We start from the raw sequence: 20,907 nt of genomic DNA, 5'->3' as shown, positions 1-20,907 counted from the left end.
CAAATAAATGAATAACTCTTTTAAATTTATATTTTATACACATGATAATTTAAATATATATTTATTTGATTTAAATATAACTTTTACTTTTTTTTTTTTTGGATAAAATATATGTGTGTCTTTGTGGGGACAAATACCCCCACTCTCCTCCACATAGATCTGTCCCCTGCTCTTAGACGAATAAAATAAAACTATTAGGTGTAACAATGTTCGAGTGGTTATTGCAATAAATTAAAGATGGATAAGAATTGATCATAATGCTATATAAGTGTTGTTTATGTTCAACTTAATTAAATTCATGCTTTACCTGGTGGTGTGACACCTTAGAGGAGAATTACTGTAACTATATCGATATTCTTGTGAAATATGAAAATTTTTTAAAATTAAGAAAATCACACAAAAGCCAAATTCATCAAATTTCTCGCGAGTTCCTTTCATCCCGATTCATAATGTTCTCCTTAAGGTGAGAGACAATTGGAGTGATGGGAGTTGGGATTTGTCTAAAGTCCATACCCATATCCCTTGGGCGATAGTCAATAAACTCTACAGGCTAAGTGTTTGGTTGCATAGGGATTTGGTCCATTTGAAGCACCTTGTTGTTTGGCATGGTGATTTGGCTGGGTGCTAAAATGCTAAGTCTTGGTACATGTGGTTGAAGATGGACGAAGAGGAGAAGGATTAGGTTTCCTGGAGCTGGCTATGGAAGCACTACTACATATACCACATTTAGTAACATTTATGTGCCAACATGTAACAAAATGTTACTAATTTCTCTTAATTATATATTTTTGTAACATTTTTAACAATAAATGTTACCAATTAATTTGAATTATACTCTTTAGTAACATTTTTAATCATAAATGTTATTGTTTTGTTTAAATTATATATATATTTTTATTTTTTAACATTAATATTATTAATTTATCCAATATTTTAAACATTTTTAATAATAAACTTTACTATTATTTACTTAATTACTAATTTTAAATAATAATAATAATTAGTTTTTATTTAAATTTATTTTCTTATTTTTAAAAAAAACTTGCTTAAAACAGTGCAAGAGCACTTAAAATTACTTTCGTAGAAACAGTGAAAAGAGCCCTTCCGCACCTCTGAGTGAATAGCAATGGCGTTTACATTCAAAAACCACAAAAATCACAAACATCCATTTCTCTGAGGTAAAATCCTTTTAACTCTTTGAAGTATTGACCTAATTATTTTCATCTCTCATTCTCCTCTCTTATTCTTCAAAATCGGAAGTCACATACTCATGTTGACCTAGTTATCGAAAGTAAGTTTTACGATTTTTAATTTTGAGTAACCAGGATCTTTTGATTCCCTCGTATTGTTCATTGAATTTAGGATGTGAACGAGATATCTTACTGGTTCAGCTTCCTTTTCCCTATTGTTTGAATTTTCTTTACAGTTTGCAGAAGGTTAAGGGAAACGACTACAATTGAAGCGGGTTATAAGCAGGTTATTTCTGGGCAAATGGATTTATTTATTTTATTAGTTTCGATTGAGTCAGTTATGTATTACAGAGATGGGTGGCTCTGTTGGAGATGAGTCATTTAACAAACTAGAGAAGGAGGGGTTGTTGTTGACAATCTAGATATAAACTGTTAGGTTGCTATTAATTTTCAACACACTTTCTGACCAAATTGTTAAGTTCATATCTATTTTTCCTTCCTCCATGAATTAATTGTTGAATTTATAAATGTGATTAGAGTATGTGTTTTTTTATTTTTTATTATTATTATGGAAAATTGCAGGTTTATATGACGAAATGCAAATTGTTCATTTTTTTTTCTCACTTAGCAACAATTAATTGATTATTGCAATTAGACGGGAAGAAGCCTTGTGATTGAACAGGGGGCAGTTGTTTGGATAAATAGCTTAATTGAAGTTTTTGTTTGATTAGAGTTTCGCTCCACATGTTTGGTTTAGCATTTATCAGTATTTGATCCGCGTCTAGTTATAGACATGAAAATGTCACTTGACCCTTGTATTTGATGTGCAAACAAACACAGGGTAAGTAAAAGAGCTTATGGGAGCTACTGTCAAAAGCTTAACTAAATACCTTCAATTTTTAACTTAAGTGCTTGTATGATAAGTCCAAACAAGATCTGCAGATGCTCTTCTGAGTGCCCCTGAATTGTATTGTTGTAATCTTATGTATCATGATGTATCCAAGATTTTGTGCCTGCCCAGTTTATTTCTTTCTTCATTGAAATAATGTGTATTAAACTGAAGAATGTGCTATAAGAATCTTTGAATTTAGTGGTCTTAACATCCCCAATAATCTATTTTGAAACCAGGAAAAACTATGACCATGGATCCAAACGAGGGGTTTTCCACCGTATGATATTAACCACACAGTGTAGGTATAGTTGCTTTCTTTATTCCCTCTTTCGGTCAAATAGTTAATTTCAGAGTGCAGCTACATATAGTTGCAATTGATGCCATCAATAATGGGCCCTGGGCTTGGAAGTTGAGTACAGGAAAAAAGAAAAACCCAATGAGCCATTTTTTGAAACCAGAGCATGTAGTATAATTAAACCAGAGCATGTATATGATAGAAACAAAGGGCCATTTTTTGATAAGCACACCTATGCCTATAGCCGAACTAGTGTTTGCTTAATGAGAAAAAACCATCACAGATCCCACACATTTCATGCATTATTCAGAGGTACACTAGTATCTCATTTGGATTTGCTTCCAAGGTACAATTTTTTCCTGTGAGAAGAGAAATAATCAATTTCTTATTACTTTTCTTATGCATTTATGGCATGTAATAAGTTGAATGAATCTTATTCATATGATGAATTTTACACCATTTTATTAGATTTACGCATCTTCAATTTTTTAAGAATTCCCTTTGTTCTAATATCTAATAATTATTGTATTGTACTATATTGGATTTTCTTATTTCTTTTAGGTATATTGATTTTTTCATGTGAGAATAATTATGGATAATAGTATGGTTGCATCATAGCTATGGCTTCCATGTGTTTATGATTTTATACATTATTAGATAAATATATTCAATTCAAAAAATTAATAAGTCATTTACCATCTGCTTCATTTAATTTAAACTATTTACAAAAAGGAAATATACTCTCTAAAGGTAACTCACGGATGGAAAACTTGAGATGGAGGAAAAGTATTCAGAAAATCACCATAACATCTCGTGTACCATACTACTAACTGTAGCACATTTTTCAGCCACGCACACTACCGCATTGTTGGTTCCTAATGTCAACCAGATTTTCTTTCTTTATCATTCAAGATTCTAGTTTCCTGTTGACTTCTCAATTTAATACCATTCATTTTATGTTCGTTTCTGTTAAAAGTTCCTATTTATTTATCATCTTAGGTGATTTTTTTTAATCACAATTCCACGTATATGAGTAATTCAATGTATTATTTGGTTTAGACTCATATTTTTCAGTTGATTAGTTGATCAAGAAAATCCAACATAGTGTTCTGATAGAAAAAAAAAAAGACTAATCCAACATAGTGGAAAGCCAATTTGTAGAAACTCTCTCATATTAACTTCTTGTGCAGGTACATTTTAGAAAATGACAGATTTTTGACTACTACTCTCACCTAGTGCATTTCTCTTAAAAGGTAAGTTCATTGTGATTTTCATAAGAGAAATAATCAATTTCTTATATCTTTTCCTGTATGATGAATTTTACACCATTTTATTAGATTCATACATCTTCAACTTTTTAAGAATTTTCATTTTCTAATAATTGTTGTATTGTACTATATTGAATTTTCTTATTTCTTTTAGGTATATTGATTTTTTCATGAGAGAATAATGATGGATAAGAGTTGGATACAACAACCTAGATCATCTAGTAGGTATTTGGATGGATTGAAAAATTTTCTAGACTTTGCATTTCAAAATGTTGCCCAAGGAGATCAAATTTTATGTCCTTGCAAGAATTGCAACAATTGTTCTTGGGGTAATCGAGAGGAAATGCATGAGCATTTAGTTTGTGATGGATTTGATAGAAATTATAAGAAGTGGATTTTTCATGGAGAAAGTGGATCTTCAAAAAAATCATATGATAATGAATGTGAGAAATTTAGTATGCATGATGATTTAGATGACCTATTAGAGGAGACCTTTATGATGTCGACAGATTTAGGAGAAAATCAATTTGATGACATTATAGATGAAGATAATGAAGAGCTTGATAAAGAAACTACCAGGTTTTGCAAATTGGTAAATGATGCCCACCAAGAAGTATACCCTGGTTGTAAAAATTTCTCCAAGTTATCAATCATTGTTCGTCTACTTCATATTAAGAATCTTCATGGTTGGAGCAATGTGTCATTTAATATGTTGTTACAATTGCTAAGAGAGTTGCTCCCCGAAAACTCTTGCTTGCCATCAACATTCCAAGATTGCAAGTTTATCATTAAGGACTTAGGTTTTAGTTATGAAAAAATCCATGCTTGTCCTAATGATTGTATCTTATTTCGAAAGGAGTATGAGAATGAAGATACATGCCCTAAGTGTCATTCTTCTAGGTATAAAAAAATGAAGGTTAACAATTCTAGAAGAAAAGTTCATCGTAAGGTAGCTTCATCTCTAATTCCAGCCAAAGTTTTGAGATACTTTCCTTTAGTACCAAGGATCAAGAAGCTATTTATGTCATCAAAAACTGCTAAATTAATGACATGGCATGATGAAGGTCGGACCAAGGATGGAAAACTAAGGCATCCAGCAGATTCACTTGCTTGGAAAACCTTTGATTCTTTACATCCTAATTTTGCATCAGATCCTCGAAATGTTAGGCTTGGGTTAGCAAGTGATGGATTTAATGCATATAAGAATATTGGCAATCAACATAGTGTTTGGCCGGTAGTTCTAATGACATATAATTTAGCTCCGTGGGATTGTATGAAGCAACCTTACTTGATGTTGTCTTTACTTATTCCTGGTCCTTCTTCCCCTAAGAGTAGTATTGATGTCTATTTGGAACCTCTTATTGATGAGTTAAAAGAGTGTTGGGAAAACGGGTTTGAAACTTATGATGCATATAGTAAGCAATTATTTCAGGCTTATGTTGCACTGCTTTGGACAGTTAGTGACTTTCCTGCATATGCTATGTTATCAGGTTGGAGTACAAGTGGAAAATTGGCATGTCCTATATGTAACTACCACACATGCTCTAGGTACTTGAAGAATAGTAAAAAGATGTGTTATATGGGTCATCGAAGATTTTTAGACTCAAAACATAGGTGGAGAAAATATAAAAAGTGTTTTGATGGTACACAAGAATTGGGAGTAGCACCTATGCCATTAACAGGATCTAACATATTGGAAATATTAGGTGATAGAAAAAATGTGTTTGGAAATAATCAAAAGAGGAAAAGAGAAAAAGGTGATCCATGGAGCAAAAAAAGTATATTCTTTGAGTTGCCATATTGGGAGACTAATTTGCATCGTCACAATCTAGATGTGATGCATATAGAAAAAAATATATGTGAAAACTTGGTTGGAACATTACTAAATATAAAGGGTAAATCAAAGGATAATCTCCAAGCCCGCCTTGACTTAGTAGAGATGGGTATAAGAGAAGAAATTCATCCTAAAGACATAGGGCCAAATAAGGTATTTCTTCCTCCTGCACGATTTACAATTTCTTCAAAAGAAAAGGAGATATTTTGTGGTGTTTTAAAAGGAGTGAAGGTTCCAGAAAATTATGGTTCAAATATTTCTAGATGTGTTCAACTTGAACAACATGATATTTCTGGGCTTAAAAGTCATGATTTTCATATATTGATGCAAGATTTGTTAAAGGTAGCAATAAGAAAAGTGTTACCAAAAGAGGTTGCAAAAGTTCTAATGAGGTTAAGCTCTTTCTTCAAAATTCTGTGTTCCAAAGTCATCATTGTTGAAGAGTTCAAAATATTGGATGCAGAGATTGCATTGATTCTGTGTGAATTGGAGAGGATTTTTCCTCCATCTTTTTTTGTTATAATGATTCATTTATCTGTGCATCTAGCATATGAAGCAAGAATTGCTGGACCTGTACATTATCGTTGGATGTATCCAATTGAAAGGTCATTCCCTTACTAAATAAATCTTATTTATTTATTTTCTCTAATTCTTCTAAATTATATCATTTTTTCTTAAGGTTTATTCATAAGTTAAAGACTTATGTGCGTAATAAAAGTCATCCAGAGGGTTCCATTGCAGAAGGGTATTTAGCAGATGAGTGTTTGACATTTTGTTCGAGGTACTTGAAAGATGATGTTTTAACAAAGTTCAACAAGTTGACAAGGAATTTAGATGGTCCAATAGGGGATGGCGTAATGATAAGTTTGGAACATCTTGAATGGGAGCAAGCTCATCGTTATGTACTCTTTAATTGTGAACTTACCAAACCATATGTCAAGTAAGAGAATAAGCACAACTTTTTTTGCCTTCTATATGAGATATTTTAATATTTAATATATTTTTTTAATTGTTTTGTACAGAGAACATGAAGAATTTCTTTCTATTCATGGGAATCAAGTTTCATCAAGAAAATGGAATAAGACAAAAGATCAATATCTTAGTTTTCATGAATGGTTTGAAGATCATGTTAAGAATATGGTTGTTAGTGAAAAGGTTAAATGGTTGTCTAAAGGGCCTAATACTGTTGCTAGAAGATTTTCAGCTTATGTGATAAATGGTTATAAGTTTGTTATTGAAGGTTTTGAAAGAAAAACACAAAATTTTGGAGTTATGGTCACTTCATCTACTATTAAGTTTAAAAGCGCGAAAGATGAAAATCCAAAAGTAGAAAATGTTACCTACTATGGAGTTTTGAAGGAAATATTTGAGTTGGATTATTATGAGCATTCTAAGTTTGTGTTATTTAAATGTGATTGGTTTCAAAGTAAGCAAGATCATTTTGGGTTAGTACTTGTAAATTTTGGGAAGTTGATTTATGAAAATGACCCATTTGTATTTGCAACTCAAGTAAAGCAAGTATATTATACACAAGACCCAAGTGATAATTGGCATGTTGTCACTAACACCACCCCAAGAGATTTGTTTGATATATACAATGATTCAGAGAATGGTGATATGGAAAAATACTTGGAAGATCAATTAAGATGTCCAATGATTGATGAAGATGAAGATGAAGATGAAGATAAAGATGTCAATTGGTTTAGGGATGATGTACCTGGAACAACAATTGATACAACTGTTGTCGACCATTGAATAATAGATACTTGTGTTTTTTCATGTAAAATTGTGTTAAATTCCTTGTTTGATATTACTTATATATTATTTTTACATTTTTAAATGTGTTCCAGCATGATGGTAGGAAATAACATGTTAGTGAATGATATGCATACGTTGACTGACTTGAATTGTTTTTTGTCTCTCTAAATTGAAAGTGGCATAAGCTATTTTGCAGGTTCGTGGCCCAAGATCATTATGGTCTTGGAAAGTGGCTTCAATGGGTGGGAAGAACAAACACCCTTACTGCCCAAGAAGCCTAAAGTTTCATATCCAAGTGGCTCCATGGCTGAAATTCTTGATGAGTTGGAAGAAGTTGCATCAAGCCCTTGTCAAACTCCATTTGCACCCCAACATGATGGTTAGTTATTTCTTTTTTACCTTACTGTATAATAACATGTTATAATGAATGTACATTAATATATTTAATTTTATACTTGATAATAGGTTCTACAAGCAAGAAGAAAAGAGGCCCAACCAAATGTCTTAAAACTCATGGTTTAGGATATGAAGATCGGTTGCCAATTAAACTTAATATTCTTGGTCAACCTATTGGTAGTCATCGAGCGACCTTGAGCACTTACTTGGGGACCTTAGCAAGGAATGCACACCTAGCTCCCCTGACATACACAACTTGGAAAGGACTACAAGAAAATTGGGATGATATGTGGAAATTAGTCAATGTATTGCTCTTAAACTCATTTTTATTTTTATTATTTTTTATGAGTAATCTAATTATTTTAATTAATGATATGATGCAGTCAAAATTTGATATTGAAGAACGTGCTAAAAAATGGGTTTTATGCACTATATGCTCAAGTTGGAGGAGTTATAAATGTCGATTGAAGACAAAGTATTTTGATCCAACTATGTCAGACAACTACAATTTCAAGAATCGACCACCAAGTGTTCCACTTGAGCAATGGAAAATTTTGGTAAAATTTTGGAAATCTGGCACAGCTAAGGTAATTTAAATATATCAATTTTTATTACATGATTATTTATACTTATTTTTCTTGGTGTTGTCTTCAATCATATAGTTTTTTTTTCTTTTAAGAAACGTAGCACAATGAACAAAATGAGTAGAGGAAAATTTACCAGTATACACACTACAGGATCAAAATCTTTTGCAGAAATACGAGATGAAGAGGTAAGACTAATTGCATTACTAGTTTTGTATTAGTCTAATGGATGGTTTTATTTGTTTCAAATAATGGTTTAATTAATCTTTTTCTTTATATTATAGACAATGAAAAATCCAGATGGAAGGGAGCCTTCTCGTGTAGAAATGTTTATCATGACACACAAGCCTAATAATGAGGAAACCAGTAAATTATTGTATCATTTTAACCATCATCTCTATTTTCTTTATTTTTTTTCTTTTAATGGAAGATATAATGTTGACTTTTTATTTTCAGTCAGAGCTTAAGGAAGCAATCACTTCTCATCCAGAAACAGAAGAGCAAAGTTCAGCTCGAGATGATGCATTATCTCAAGTCTTGGGAAAAGATCGACATGGCTATGTGCGTACATATGGAAAAGGGGTTGTACCTTCTGACTTATGGGGATATAAGTCTCATGTTGAAATCCAAAATGTAATTGATGAGGTTAAAAGAAATGCTCAAATTGAACTCAAAGGTATACAAGAAAAAATGCAAGAGGAAATGGAAGTAAAGTTAAAAGAGCAAGTGGAAGCCATGAAAGTAGAACTTCTAAGCAATTTTAAAGTTTTTTTGACTCAGCTACAAGAATGTTTTCCATCAATAGTGATTCCAGATACAAAGTTAAAATTTTAAATTTTAAATTTTAAAGTTAAAATTGTCTGTAATAATTTTGAATTTAATCATTGTTTTCACTTTTTTGTTAGAAACAAAGTCATACAACTTCCAAGAGCAAATCAGGAAGAGATGAGAAAACTCACAAAAAGCAACACAATAATGGTAAGTAGAAAGAGCAACATAATACAGCTACCTCTTGTGTGGATTGACTTGGAATGATGTTGTTTGTATAATGAGATTAATGTAACAAATTTCTGCATTCAGAGGTTTATATAATTGAAATTTTACTCCTTTTGTCATGATCAAATTCAAATTTTACTTTTTAGATAATTGATTTATTTTACTTTTTTCTTATCTTGCTTAATTTAGAAATTTAAATTGTGGAAAATCTAGCTGAAGTAACAGAGATTTGACAGCTTCCTTTGTCATTCTCATTTTCCACTTTCCCTCTTTCATGCCACTTTGTATGTGGTATTATATTTATTTGCATCACATATTGCCAGAATGCTGCCCCCTCGCATTGTGTCACAACTATTTCTTTCATCCTTTTATCCTTGAAAACTTAATTTGTATTATATATTTTTTCTTTGTTTGGAATCTTTTTTAACGGAATGCTTCCAGAATTTCCTTTTTTTAATGTCATCCATCTTTTTATTTGTACTTTGAACATGCAGCATCATATCAGAATCCTCAAGGGGCACAGAACGAGAATGATCCAAATAATACAACTGTACGTACTTCTTTGCAATATAGAAACTACTATTCTTTGTGCTTGTTTGTGACCTGATTTTTTTACTGCAGATTTTTGTCGGCAATTTGGATCCTAATGTTACGGATGACCATTTGAGACAAGTTTTTGGACAGTATGGAGAGTTGGTTCACGTGAAGATTCCAGCTGGCAAAAGATGTGGATTTGTTCAATTTGCCGACAGGTAATTTAATCATTCAGATATTTGGTATTTATCTCGTGTTAAATTACTTCCTAGTCTATATGCAGTGTGCTCTGATTGTGCCCTGACTTTTCATGTTCATACATCAGGATCTGCGCAGAAGAGGCTCTGCGGGTTTTAAACGGCACACTTTTGGGTGGACAAAATGTTCGGCTTTCATGGGGCCGAAGCCCCTCAAACAAACAGGTAACTAAATTTTCTGATTTGTTTTGTAGTTATTATTTGCCTTAGCTTCAACCTGCAATGTGTAAATTGATTTTGATGGATGAATTTGGACTTTTTGGATGATTTTCAGGCCCAACCTGATCCAAACCAGTGGAATGGTAGCGGATATTATGGATACGCTCAAGGTTACGATAAAGGCTTTGGATGATACCTCTTGCTCCTTTTGTCATGATCAAATTCAAATTTTACTTTTTAGATAATTGATTTATTTTACTTTTTTTTTATCTTGCTTAATTTAGAAATTCAAATTGTGGAAAATCTAGCTGAAGTTGAGAAGTTAGTCAAAAGGTAAATGCATGCACCTCACTTGCTTAAGTCTTTAAATTGTTTATTTATATATTTTTTTTTTGTTTGATTTTTTTTATAGTATGGTTCATATGCTGTTATTTTTATATAGCAAATCAAATGAAGAAAAGGCTAAAGAAGCTGCTGTTGAAAAAGATCCTAATACGTTGGAGTGTCCACTCAATGCGTTTTCCCTTTTCTTGTAATCTTCTTTCTTTAAAGTATTTTTCTATTTTTTTGATTGTTTTATTCAGTAATAATCTTTATTACAGGCAAAAATTTAAAAAACTTTACAATGAAGCAAATCTTGATTCCGAAAATGTTGAAAGGGTAAGTGAAAGTTATTAAATTGATATAATTATTTTTGATTTTATTTAGCCATAAACTAATTGATATTTATTTTAAAAAAATATAGGTTAATAAAATGGCTGTTAAAACATGGAAGTCCATGACAAATGAGGTAAGTCTAAGCCTTATTTTCATTTTAAAGTAATTTGTTATTGATTAAATCTCTTTTATGACAATTGAATCAGGAAAAAAAGACTTATTTTGATACAGCAGCTAAACTCAACGCAGAGGCTAAGAAATTGCAGCATATTGCATTAAATGAAAGGTTATTTTTATAATTTATTGTTTTATGATAATTTTTATTCACATAAATTATGATTTATGACATTTTTATTTTGATTTTGTTGATTCTAAATAGGTTGGCTCAGTCTAATCAAATAGGTATGTTGCTAACTTTTAATTTGTATCAGGTTTTTAACAATGAAGTGAGCTAGAATAAGAAATTGCATTAGTATACGTTATAAGAATTAACTACATTTGTTTTTCTTTTTTTATCTTGTTTATATGGGAATATGATGTAAATAGGTAAATGCACTCCACTTGGCACAAGTAGAACAATCAATGATTTTCAAGTAAAACAAATGGGGAAAAGAGAACATAAGCCCAAAGTTCATTTTGATATGACTAACTTGGATAAGTCAAAAAAGGGAAAAACTCACAAGAAACAACATAAGCAGAGTAAGTTGAAAGAGTTACATCTTGGTGGTTTCATTTTGTTATATTATTTTGACTTATGAAGAAACTTATTCTCTTTTATTTCATTCTTGTCTTTTTCTTTAGACATTCAAAATAAGGAAAATCTTGCTAAAACCATTCAGGTTAGTATCTTGTTCTAATTTTATTTAAATTTAAATTTACTACTTAAACTTGTGCTGAATATTTAAATTTAAAACTACTACTTAAACTTGTGCTAAATTTCCTCTTTTGATCACATGCTGATTTTTTAGTTGATCACATGCTGATTTTTTAGTTTTGTATTTGATTTTTTTTAAACAACTAGCTATAGAATAATAAATAAATAAATAAATAGCTTAATTTCCACACATAAAAAAAGAGAGAGAGAGAGAGAGAGTGAAAACTTAACATTATTTTGACTTACACTGTCCTTTGAAACAATTAAGTTTCAACAGTGCTGGATACTGTTCTAAGTGTACAAATCTTGTCTCTAGTAACCAAGTTGCAAACATTCACGTACCTAGCAACAAATAAAAATAAAAAATAAAATAAAATTACAAGATATAATTCTACCTTTATAGTGTATTTTATTATAATTAGGTACCGCCACTCGTACAAATGTTAAAATTAAGAATTATAGAAGTAAACATTAATCAGGATATTTAGGTGGCTATTTTTGCTTCTTTATGAAATTAGATCAAGGAACATAATTGCTTCCTTTATTTTGTTTATGTTGCAGGTTTTAGAGTGAATATGGTGGTGGTGGTGGCTGTGGCAATTTAGATCGTGTGTATATTGAAACATCATACTATTTGATATAGAAGTTACACAACTCAAAATGAGAATTCATAGAAAAATGCAACCGTAAAACTTAGATGATTTTAGTTTTATCTTTGACAGAAGAAATTACATGTTATTGCAAACTTGACAAATTAGTGTTGCCTTTTGAATGATATCATGATGGACAAAAAAGATTTAAATAAGAAGTTTATCTTTATTTTAATTCATTAAATGCATAACTTCATGCTTGCAAGTGTTACAATATAGTAAGTTTTCAATTCACTGTTTGAATTAATAAGGAAGTAATGGATTCAAAATTGTTATGATTTAGATGTTTAAAACAAATTTGTAACATTTGATAAATGTGGCAAAAGGTGTCAATTGACAACATTTATAAAATGTTACAAGTGATATGCTAAAATGTTACAAAAGATGTCAATTTGTAACATTTATAAAATGTTACAATTGGTATGTTAAAATGTTGCTAAAACCTTTTAGCAACATGGACTTTATACTACATTTGTAAAAATGTTGCTAATTATGATTGGTAACATTTTTCTTAATTTGGTAACATTTTTTAAATGTTGTTAAATGTGAAAGATGTTGTAGTGAAGTTACCTCAAGCAAATAACATTATTTTTTCTTCCTTTGGTAGTTGTGTAGCAATGCCCTCCCAATGGGAACTTTTCTGGTTCACCACCATGTGATGAATAACAACTTATGCCCGCAGTGTGGGGTGTAATGTGAAGATGCAATTCACATGCACTGCACTTGCAGTGATGTATCTCAAGCGTGCTTGAAGTTAAAGTTGGCGAACGTCGCACACCAGGGAAGAAAGGTTGGTTGTTCTGGCTTCATGCATGCAAGAATGTTATTAAAGGTTTGGCTTTACCACTTATTTTGTGTTGGGTGATCTAGACTTCTTGTAATGATATTGTATTCAAAGCAAAGGTCAAGGTCAAGAGTACGTGGGAGATGGTCTGGGAGGCAACTTCTCTACAAGTGGCCATGGAACATATGTACGAGGGTATGATTTCAACGATGAGTTGTTTTTCTCAAGAAACATGGATCACATCCATTATAGCCATCGGGGATCAAGTCTCTTCACACTAGTAGAAATTTTTTTTTTAAGATTGATTATTTTTTACTTTTAAAATTGGTTAAAGAATCTATCTTTACAATCTTAAAAATAGAACTTTTAAGATTGATTATTTAACCAATCTTAAAAGTATCAGGTTTAATTTTAATAAAATTATTAATGTAACAACCCTCATATTTAGCCTCTCAAAGATGTTATTTCATAACGCTTCACTTTTTAACGTGTTTTGTCCTTATTGCACATTTTCTTGAAAACTTTCCAGAAGGTTACCCATCTCTATATTACTCCAAGTCAAGCACGCTTAACTGTGAAATTCTGATGAGATAAGCTACCAAAAAATAGATGAATGTTATCAGTATAAGTAGTACAAATTAATTCATTTAAGTCATCTTTAACTATACAATCTCATACTTATATTATTTTTGGATACCTCTCATTTTGGTGTGTCCAGACCGCTATAAAAGTATAAAAAATATATAATAATTATATTACCAATAATAATAATTATTATATTTATTTAATTAATCTTTATTTATATATATATATATATATATACACTTACTTGTATAATTAACAATCAATTTATTTCTATTTAAAATTAATATTATGATACAATTTAAATTATTTATTATAAATTTAAAAGTTTAAATAATAATTAAATATATTTTTAAATGATAAGAGTTATAATAACACCGCTGTAATTTTTACTAAGTATTACACCGCTCAATAACTTTATATTAAATGTGAATTTTGTAAATCCAACCGTTAGATTGAAAGTTCATATCACTTTATATGTTTATATCATTTTTTGTTAAAATTGAACAACAACTTGAAGGTAATCAAAGTGTTCATATTTTAGTATATTATGAAATGTATATATTACGTCAATTTTGTTTTATGAGAATGAAGTATCAAATCATCTTGAATTAATATAAAATTTTGTATATATGAGCTAATAGTAAAAAACTTTCAATCTAACGGATGAATTTATAAAATTCACATTTAATATAAAGTTATTCAGTGGTGTAATACTTAGTAAAAGTTATACCGTTGTTATTATAATCCTTCTTGTTAGTCAAATAGCCTCGTATAACTTAAGAGGGGGAGAGTGAATTAAGTTAACCAATTTTTTTCTTCCTTTATTTCTTTCTAGAAATTCTTTCTCATATATTCAATTTCTTAGACAAATTGTATGTAATTAATGATGCAAAACTACTCAAAACACAAGTAACAAGTAATTAAAAGTGTTGGGAAAGAAGAATTGCAAACTCAATTTTATACTGATTCGGCCAATCCTGCCTACATCTAGTCCTCAAGTCTCTAACTTGAGATTTCCACTATTCTTGTAACTCTTACAAGACTTGAATCCTCCAACACCTTGGAACTCTCTTTCCTTGTGTTGAGATTCAAAAACCAATAAGGAGAAAAAGTCTTTTTCCTTTACAGATCAAATGATCAAGTGGGTTTTACAGAATGACTCTCTTTGAAGAGTAGATATTACACTTTCTAAGATCTTGATGAACTCTTTAGAGATTTTCCAAATGACTTTGGTCAAGTAGTTTCTAAATTGATTTTCACAATAGAGTTCGTAACCTTTTTTTAAAAAATTATAGGTATTTATAGACAATTATTTCTTAGGTTATGTCTTTTCATGAAGAGTTGTAACTCTTTATAATTTTTCAGAAAAGATACTCTAGTAATCGATTACAAGACTTGGTAATCGATTACAACGGTTTTAAGTTCAAAAAATTTGAAACGTTATATCTTTTAAATTCAAATTTTTGAAGTTCTCTCTTCTGGTAATTGATTACAAGGTCTGGTAATTGATTACCAGAGCACGTTTCAACATTTGAACCTTGAACAAAGAAGTTTTCTTTCTCTGGTAATTGATTACATGAATTGGTAATCGATTACCAGACATATATTACTAAATTAGCTTATGAAAACTTAAGATATAGAAAATTTCTATTTTCTAGTAAAAATATTTTTGTTTAATCTTTTTGAATACTCTTTTTGCTTTCTTTTCAAATCAATTATTCTTATATTCAAAAAGATTAAATTTAGGTTTTCTTGAAATCCTTATTTTAATGGCCAAGTGAAATTTTGCAAATTCTAAAAAGTTCATTTTGCATACTAAGCTAAGTAGTCAAGACTTATCTAGTTATTACTTGAGATCTTGCTTCTTGATCAACTTGTTTTAACTTGACCTTTATTTTCTTCAATGCTTTGGCATCTTCAAAACTTTATGCATATGTTGTTCCACACTTCTCTTTTAAAATATTATTTTTATAAATTTAATTTTAACATTTTAAATAAATTATTAATTAACTTAATATATTTATTCATCTTAAAGTATGACTAAGGGAGGTGCATTCGAGGAAGAATGACTAAGGGAGAGCGTTGCATTTTTTAAATAGTTACAGTACTTTTAAGATCGGTTAAATTTTAACCGATCTTAAAAGTACTTTTAAGGTCGATTCTTCTATGACCGATCTTAAAAGTTATGTTTGATACAACTTCTAAGATTGGGTATTAAAAGAACCGATCTTGTAACCGATCTTAAAAGTTGTGTTAGACATACCTTTTAAGATCGGTCATAGAAGAACTGATCTTAAAAGTACTTTTAAGATCGATTAAAATTTAACCGATCTTAAAAGTGTTCACATTATTTATAAAATTGTCATCGTGTCACTATTAAGATCGATCACCTTTTAATCGATCTTAAAATCCTGATTTTAAAACTAATTTTTGTACTAGTGTCATGACTACATGTGGATGGTTACTCCTTGGGCCAATTAGGCTTAACTAGAATTTGTGAAATCATCAAAGATTCGAATGATAGGTGGATCTTAGTCTTATATGGGAATATGAGGTGGAAAAATAATACTTAGGAAAACTTTTTAGGTATGCTCTAGGTTTGAAAATAGCTTGGAGAAGGAAACTCTCATTAGTGATTTGTTGTGTTGACTCAATGTATGTACATGTTATCTTTGATAAAGAAGTCTTGTTTGGTTTATCATAGGTATGTAGCGCATCCCTGAAACATGATTGTGCTTGACTGAAGTACAACTTTTTTTGCTAATAAGCACAATCATGCTTAAAGTTTCGCCCTAATTTTTAATTAAAAATATAGATATCTAGCTAGGCTATGTTTTGAGTATCTTGTTTTTTGTTCTGGTCTTTAGAATTTTTTTTCTTTTCTCTCTATTTCTTGTAAGAGGCTAACCAAACTGTTAGAGAAGGATTCTTCCACTCTTGGTTAATTCTTTACCCTTGTGTTATAAATTTTAGTATATGGTTAAGTTATTCGTCTATCATGTTTGGCCAATTTCCCTGTTTTAAAGTTGTGATGTATGTTCCTCATGAGTCCTCAATGATGAATTGAATGAAATTCTTTTGTCAATTGTTGTATTATTTTAGTCTTTTCCATTCTTATCTCGATTAATTAAAAGTGATCAAACACTTTTGATTAAAAAAACCCTAAAATAATTAAATTTTAGAAATTTGCATAATCAAATTGATTTTCTTAATTTCTAATTGAATTAGTTTATTAATTTGTTTGTGCACATTCATGCTTTGTTTTACAAATAAACTTATAATCAATTTGAGGTTTTCTTAAGACAAAGATTGTAAAATTGTTAGATCAAAGATGAATCTCAATCCATATATTTTATGTTTTAATTTCTAAATTGTTGTTTTCTATCAGATTCTTACAAGTTAAATTTTTATCCCTTCCTAAAAACGGTAATTAGGTTGATAATTACCTGAATCAACTACTCATTTGCATTTAATATTTAGACTTTGTTCATTGTTACTATCACAATAAAGTACACTTATCTTTAAATGCATCTTATACACAACACAAGATAATCAAATTTGAACGGTAGATAAATTTCACTCCTTTTCTAATCAACTAGCTTACTCTCTTTTGTAAACCCAAGTAGATCTTCAGATACTCATGGACAAAGCACCACTATCTTCAAACCTTTTTGGAACTGTGATGCTCCTTTAAAGGCATAGGTGTTCTCATGGTGCTTACTTTTGGATAAACCATCAACGAGACAAAATCTTCTATAAAGGATTCATTGATAAGTAATAAGGAATTTGTTGTGTACTATGTTTTATGTGTGATAAAAACACTAACCATCTTTTTTTTCTTCTTCCATGCCATTAATTTGTCTTACCAACTTTGGCGTGTTATTTATTCTGGGATGGAATTCTCAATTGTTCTATCACATCATGATCAAGAACACTATTTGCAACACATAAACCTTTTTAGAGGAAAATGGTTTTAGAAAACTCAGTATATCACTTGGCAAGTTGTAACAAGGTCAATTTGGTTGCATTGAAACCAAAATCCTATTTTAAAGTGTGGTTAATTGCTTTGATTTGGTTAGTAGTACTTCATATCTTATAAAAGTGAGAAGCTAGTATTAATTTAAGAGCTTATTTGGATGCAAATTTATAAGTATTTTTAAGAGTTTCTCTATTGAAGAATACTTTTTATTTTTAATAGACAAGTTCTCAAAATCGTTTCTAACTTGTATCTGTTCCAATAAAGGGATAGTAGCCAGAGAACCCTTAGTGGTGTGAACCCTAAGAGAACCTAGCTGCCGTCCTGAACTAGAACATTCAAGAATGAGAAAACCTTGCCTTTCACCAGTTCCCTTTCTCCTTATTTATATGAGTCCCATATACGTGATCCGGATCTTCGATCCTCATTCCCTTAAAAGCGTGTGGATCCCCCTCTATAATGAGCCTATGAACCGCATTTATGATCGTAATCAAATCTACGCAAGAATCACGAAAATCACAACCTTGATTAGTTTTATCAGAGCTCACTCATCAATACACCTATGACTAGCTTAAAGTCTGGTTTGTTCGGTCGGATAGGGATCAAGAAGGTATGTTCTATTTGGCCTGCTCGGCAAATTGGAGACTAGGAGGGCACACAAACCCTCCTGGCTTACGCGTTAACAAGGCAGAGATATTGATCGGTTAGCTCAGCAAATTGGAGATCCGGAGGGTACAGTATCCAAACAAACTTCAAGATAATAACAAGAGAAAATTATTACTTATTTTCATATTGGTGTTCATGTCCTCTCGGTTGTATGAACATGTGCTAAAATTTCTTTGTTGCAAGATGTAATATATGAGAAAGGAGGACAAATTTGTGACATGTTGACAAATGTATTTGTATTATAATTTTTCTTTTCCTTTGTAGTGATATTACTTGATATTTGATATTTTTAATATGTATTGTAATTAGGAAAAGAAAGATTACAATATAAAGGAAAATATTTCTTTAATTATTAAAAATCTTTCTTTTCTTGTAACACTACATTTTTGTTAATTATTGTTTTTAGCAATAATTATGTATTGTGGTGTTTTGAGTTGTTATGGTCGAAAAACTTTGAGGATTAAGGAATTCTTTTGAGTTTACATGATTTAAAGGGTTTCTTTGGATACAGGTCTAGTTTGATCTTAAGGAAGAAGATATATAAAATTTCTTTTAAGCCTTGAGCTTTATAACCTCATTTCTCAAGGAAACTTAGAGAGAGAGAGAGAGAGAGAGAGAGAGAGTTAGATAGAGACGTCCCTCTGGAACCTAATGTGAGCTTTCCTCCCTTTTGTTTCCACAACAGACCTGTGAATCCTTCCCAGAAGATCTTGATTTGTTGACTATTGAGTTGAAGTCGGATAGTTGAGAATCAAGGTGGTGTTGGGCAAAGTTTATTCCTTGGTTCACTTTGATCTCGAGGTAAAGGAAGTTAGAACTTGGATCTTTGATAGATTGATGAGTTATATGGATGATTCTAAGGTAGAGATTGTTGTTTGTTGAACTTTAATTTAGGTGTTTGAGTTCATGAAGGTGAAGTTTGGGTGATTAATCCTAGTTGTTGTTGCTTGTTTCTATTTTGGTGTGGAATGAGTTGTGAATCATGTATATGTATAATATATTGCATTGCATGCTTGGATTTCCTGGGTTTTAGGTGGTTAGCCAAATTTATGGTCTATTGAGTGCATAACTATTGTGTCTTGCGTGCCTTCAAGGCATCAGACGTGACTCAAATTAGGAGTCTCTATCTTACTCACATCAAGCGTAAGATTGGTGGTGTCAAACATAAGAAAAGAGAATGACCTCTGACTTGGTCACATTTGACGTAACTTGAATGACATCGAGTGTGATATGAGAGAATCATTTGGTTGATTCGATATCAGGCATCAAAGGAGTGATGTCAAATATAAGGAGAAAGACTCGTCTCTATTTTATTTGAGGTCGAGTGTAGACTTTGCCATGTCAAACATAAATGCTCAAGAGTTCTCTACCTCATTCATGCCATGTATGAGTTGAATAGCTTATACATGAATGAGGTACAGTGCGCCCAACCTTAATGGTGTCATGCGCGAATTGCCTCGTGAAAACTGTTACTTGCATGAATGTATAGTGAGCATGTAGTCTTTACTCAAAATACATATATAAAATCCTTCTTTACAAATCTCAAGTGTATTAGTATTATTACTTTCTCTTTTTAATTATAATTAAATAGACAATTTCACTATACACCAAAAGGCTTTCATAACTTTATTTGATAGTTTCTTATTTTTATATAAAAGATTAATTTTTTTTAAATAAGGTGTAAAGAAAATCTCTTATATATATATATGATGCATATATATAAAACGAAAACAAGGTCTAAACTTTAAAGAAATTAAATAATTAATAATCCGAAGTAGACTGAGCAAATGTGTATTTTATCGTAACGGTTAAGTCCATGCACCATTAATTTAGAGCATGACAAAATAGAATTATGACCTTAGAAAATTCCTTACAAGACTCGAGAGGCTATCCGATTTCATCAATGACATCAGACAAAGGAAGTTCTTTTATCAGCTGATCGATACGTTGTCGGATAGCAACAGCGTCAGCTTCAATATTTCCATGAAAGAGGCAAGATATTGATACTCTATGATTTACCACTGCAGCCATCCGTGAACAAGACCAGTCAGTCACTTTCAATTTTCATATAAATTAATTAAGGAGAGTATATTAGTTCATAAGTTCATTTCAGTATTAATCCAATATTTTATAAAATTATTAATAAAGTAACAGGTTAGTATATGATCTAATTTCGCCTGCCTTTATACCAAATGGCATAATAAAGACAAGTATAATCGAATTTCTGTACTTTTTAGCAGCCAAATTAATTATATTATATTAAGTACAAGAGATATCTTAAACCCGATTATAATGCCAAGAAAATATGGAAATGAAGTACATGACAAATTGTCTATTAGGTATAATTGAATTTCTGTACGACAATTGTGCATCTTTTCCATCATTTTTAACTTTTGAGTTTTGAGCCAGCAGCACGAGTGTTTGACTTGGAATTTGGAGTAGGAACAAGAATGTCCTTATTTAGAATAACTTTCTTTACGGTATCATTAAAGATATATTAAAGATATTACTTTCAAATAAATAAATAAAAAAAAAAAATATATATATATATA

General features: G+C 30.6%; 2 protein-coding genes across 4 annotated transcripts; both read left to right on the top strand.

Moving 5' to 3' along the window:
- The first annotated feature begins 1,083 nt into the window (after positions 1-1,083).
- On the top strand, positions 1,084-7,265 carry LOC145950845 (uncharacterized). Of its 2 annotated transcripts, XR_014428692.1 has the most exons (4): positions 1,084-1,178; positions 1,427-1,476; positions 2,319-6,419; positions 6,502-7,265. XR_014428692.1 is itself a non-coding variant. In XM_083062666.1 (3 exons), exon 3 carries the CDS (start codon positions 3,827-3,829, stop codon positions 6,098-6,100), a length of 2,274 nt encoding a protein of 757 aa, XP_082918792.1. In that variant the 5' UTR covers positions 1,084-1,178; positions 1,427-1,476; positions 2,319-3,826; the 3' UTR covers positions 6,101-7,265. The 2 variants fall into 2 exon arrangements, 1 of the variants encoding a protein (XP_082918792.1); XM_083062666.1 differs by having other exon boundaries at positions 2,319-7,265.
- Positions 7,266-9,101: 1,836 nt separating this feature from the next.
- Positions 9,102-20,829, top strand: LOC145950838 (uncharacterized). 2 transcript variants are annotated; one of them, XM_083062660.1, is made up of 13 exons: positions 9,102-9,195; positions 9,708-9,763; positions 9,835-9,965; positions 10,073-10,169; positions 10,279-10,496; positions 10,606-10,695; positions 10,766-10,823; positions 10,909-10,953; positions 11,027-11,106; positions 11,200-11,222; positions 11,367-11,519; positions 11,622-11,659; positions 12,256-20,829. In XM_083062660.1, the coding sequence occupies exons 8-13, from the start codon at positions 10,918-10,920 to the stop codon at positions 12,265-12,267; spliced, it is 342 nt and encodes a 113-aa protein (XP_082918786.1). In that variant the 5' UTR covers positions 9,102-9,195; positions 9,708-9,763; positions 9,835-9,965; positions 10,073-10,169; positions 10,279-10,496; positions 10,606-10,695; positions 10,766-10,823; positions 10,909-10,917; the 3' UTR covers positions 12,268-20,829. The 2 variants fall into 2 exon arrangements, with proteins under 2 accessions (XP_082918786.1, XP_082918784.1); XM_083062658.1 differs by lacking the exon at positions 10,766-10,823 and having other exon boundaries at positions 9,103-9,195; positions 12,256-20,828.
- The last annotated feature ends 78 nt before the right edge of the window (positions 20,830-20,907 follow it).

Source organism: Cajanus cajan, chromosome 1 (genome assembly GCF_000230855.2).
Source record: "Cajanus cajan strain Asha chromosome 1, NIPB_CcT2T_4, whole genome shotgun sequence".
Classification (NCBI taxonomy): Eukaryota; Viridiplantae; Streptophyta; class Magnoliopsida; order Fabales; family Fabaceae; genus Cajanus; species Cajanus cajan.
Note: the sequence above shows the minus strand (reverse complement) of the source record. Positions and strands in the feature narration are given on the sequence as shown.

Excerpts from the sequence above, each read along its gene's own strand:
- LOC145950838 (XM_083062660.1), top strand. The coding sequence starts at position 10,918 with ATGGCTGTTAAAACATGGAAGTCCATGACAAATGAG. Across the intron at positions 10,954-11,026 it reads GGAAGTCCATGACAAATGAG|GAAAAAAAGACTTATTTTGA; the intron begins GTAAGTCTAAGC and ends CAATTGAATCAG. Across the intron at positions 11,107-11,199 it reads CATATTGCATTAAATGAAAG|GTTGGCTCAGTCTAATCAAA; the intron begins GTTATTTTTATA and ends GATTCTAAATAG.
- LOC145950845 (XM_083062666.1), top strand. The coding sequence starts at position 3,827 with ATGATGGATAAGAGTTGGATACAACAACCTAGATCATCTAGTAGGTAT.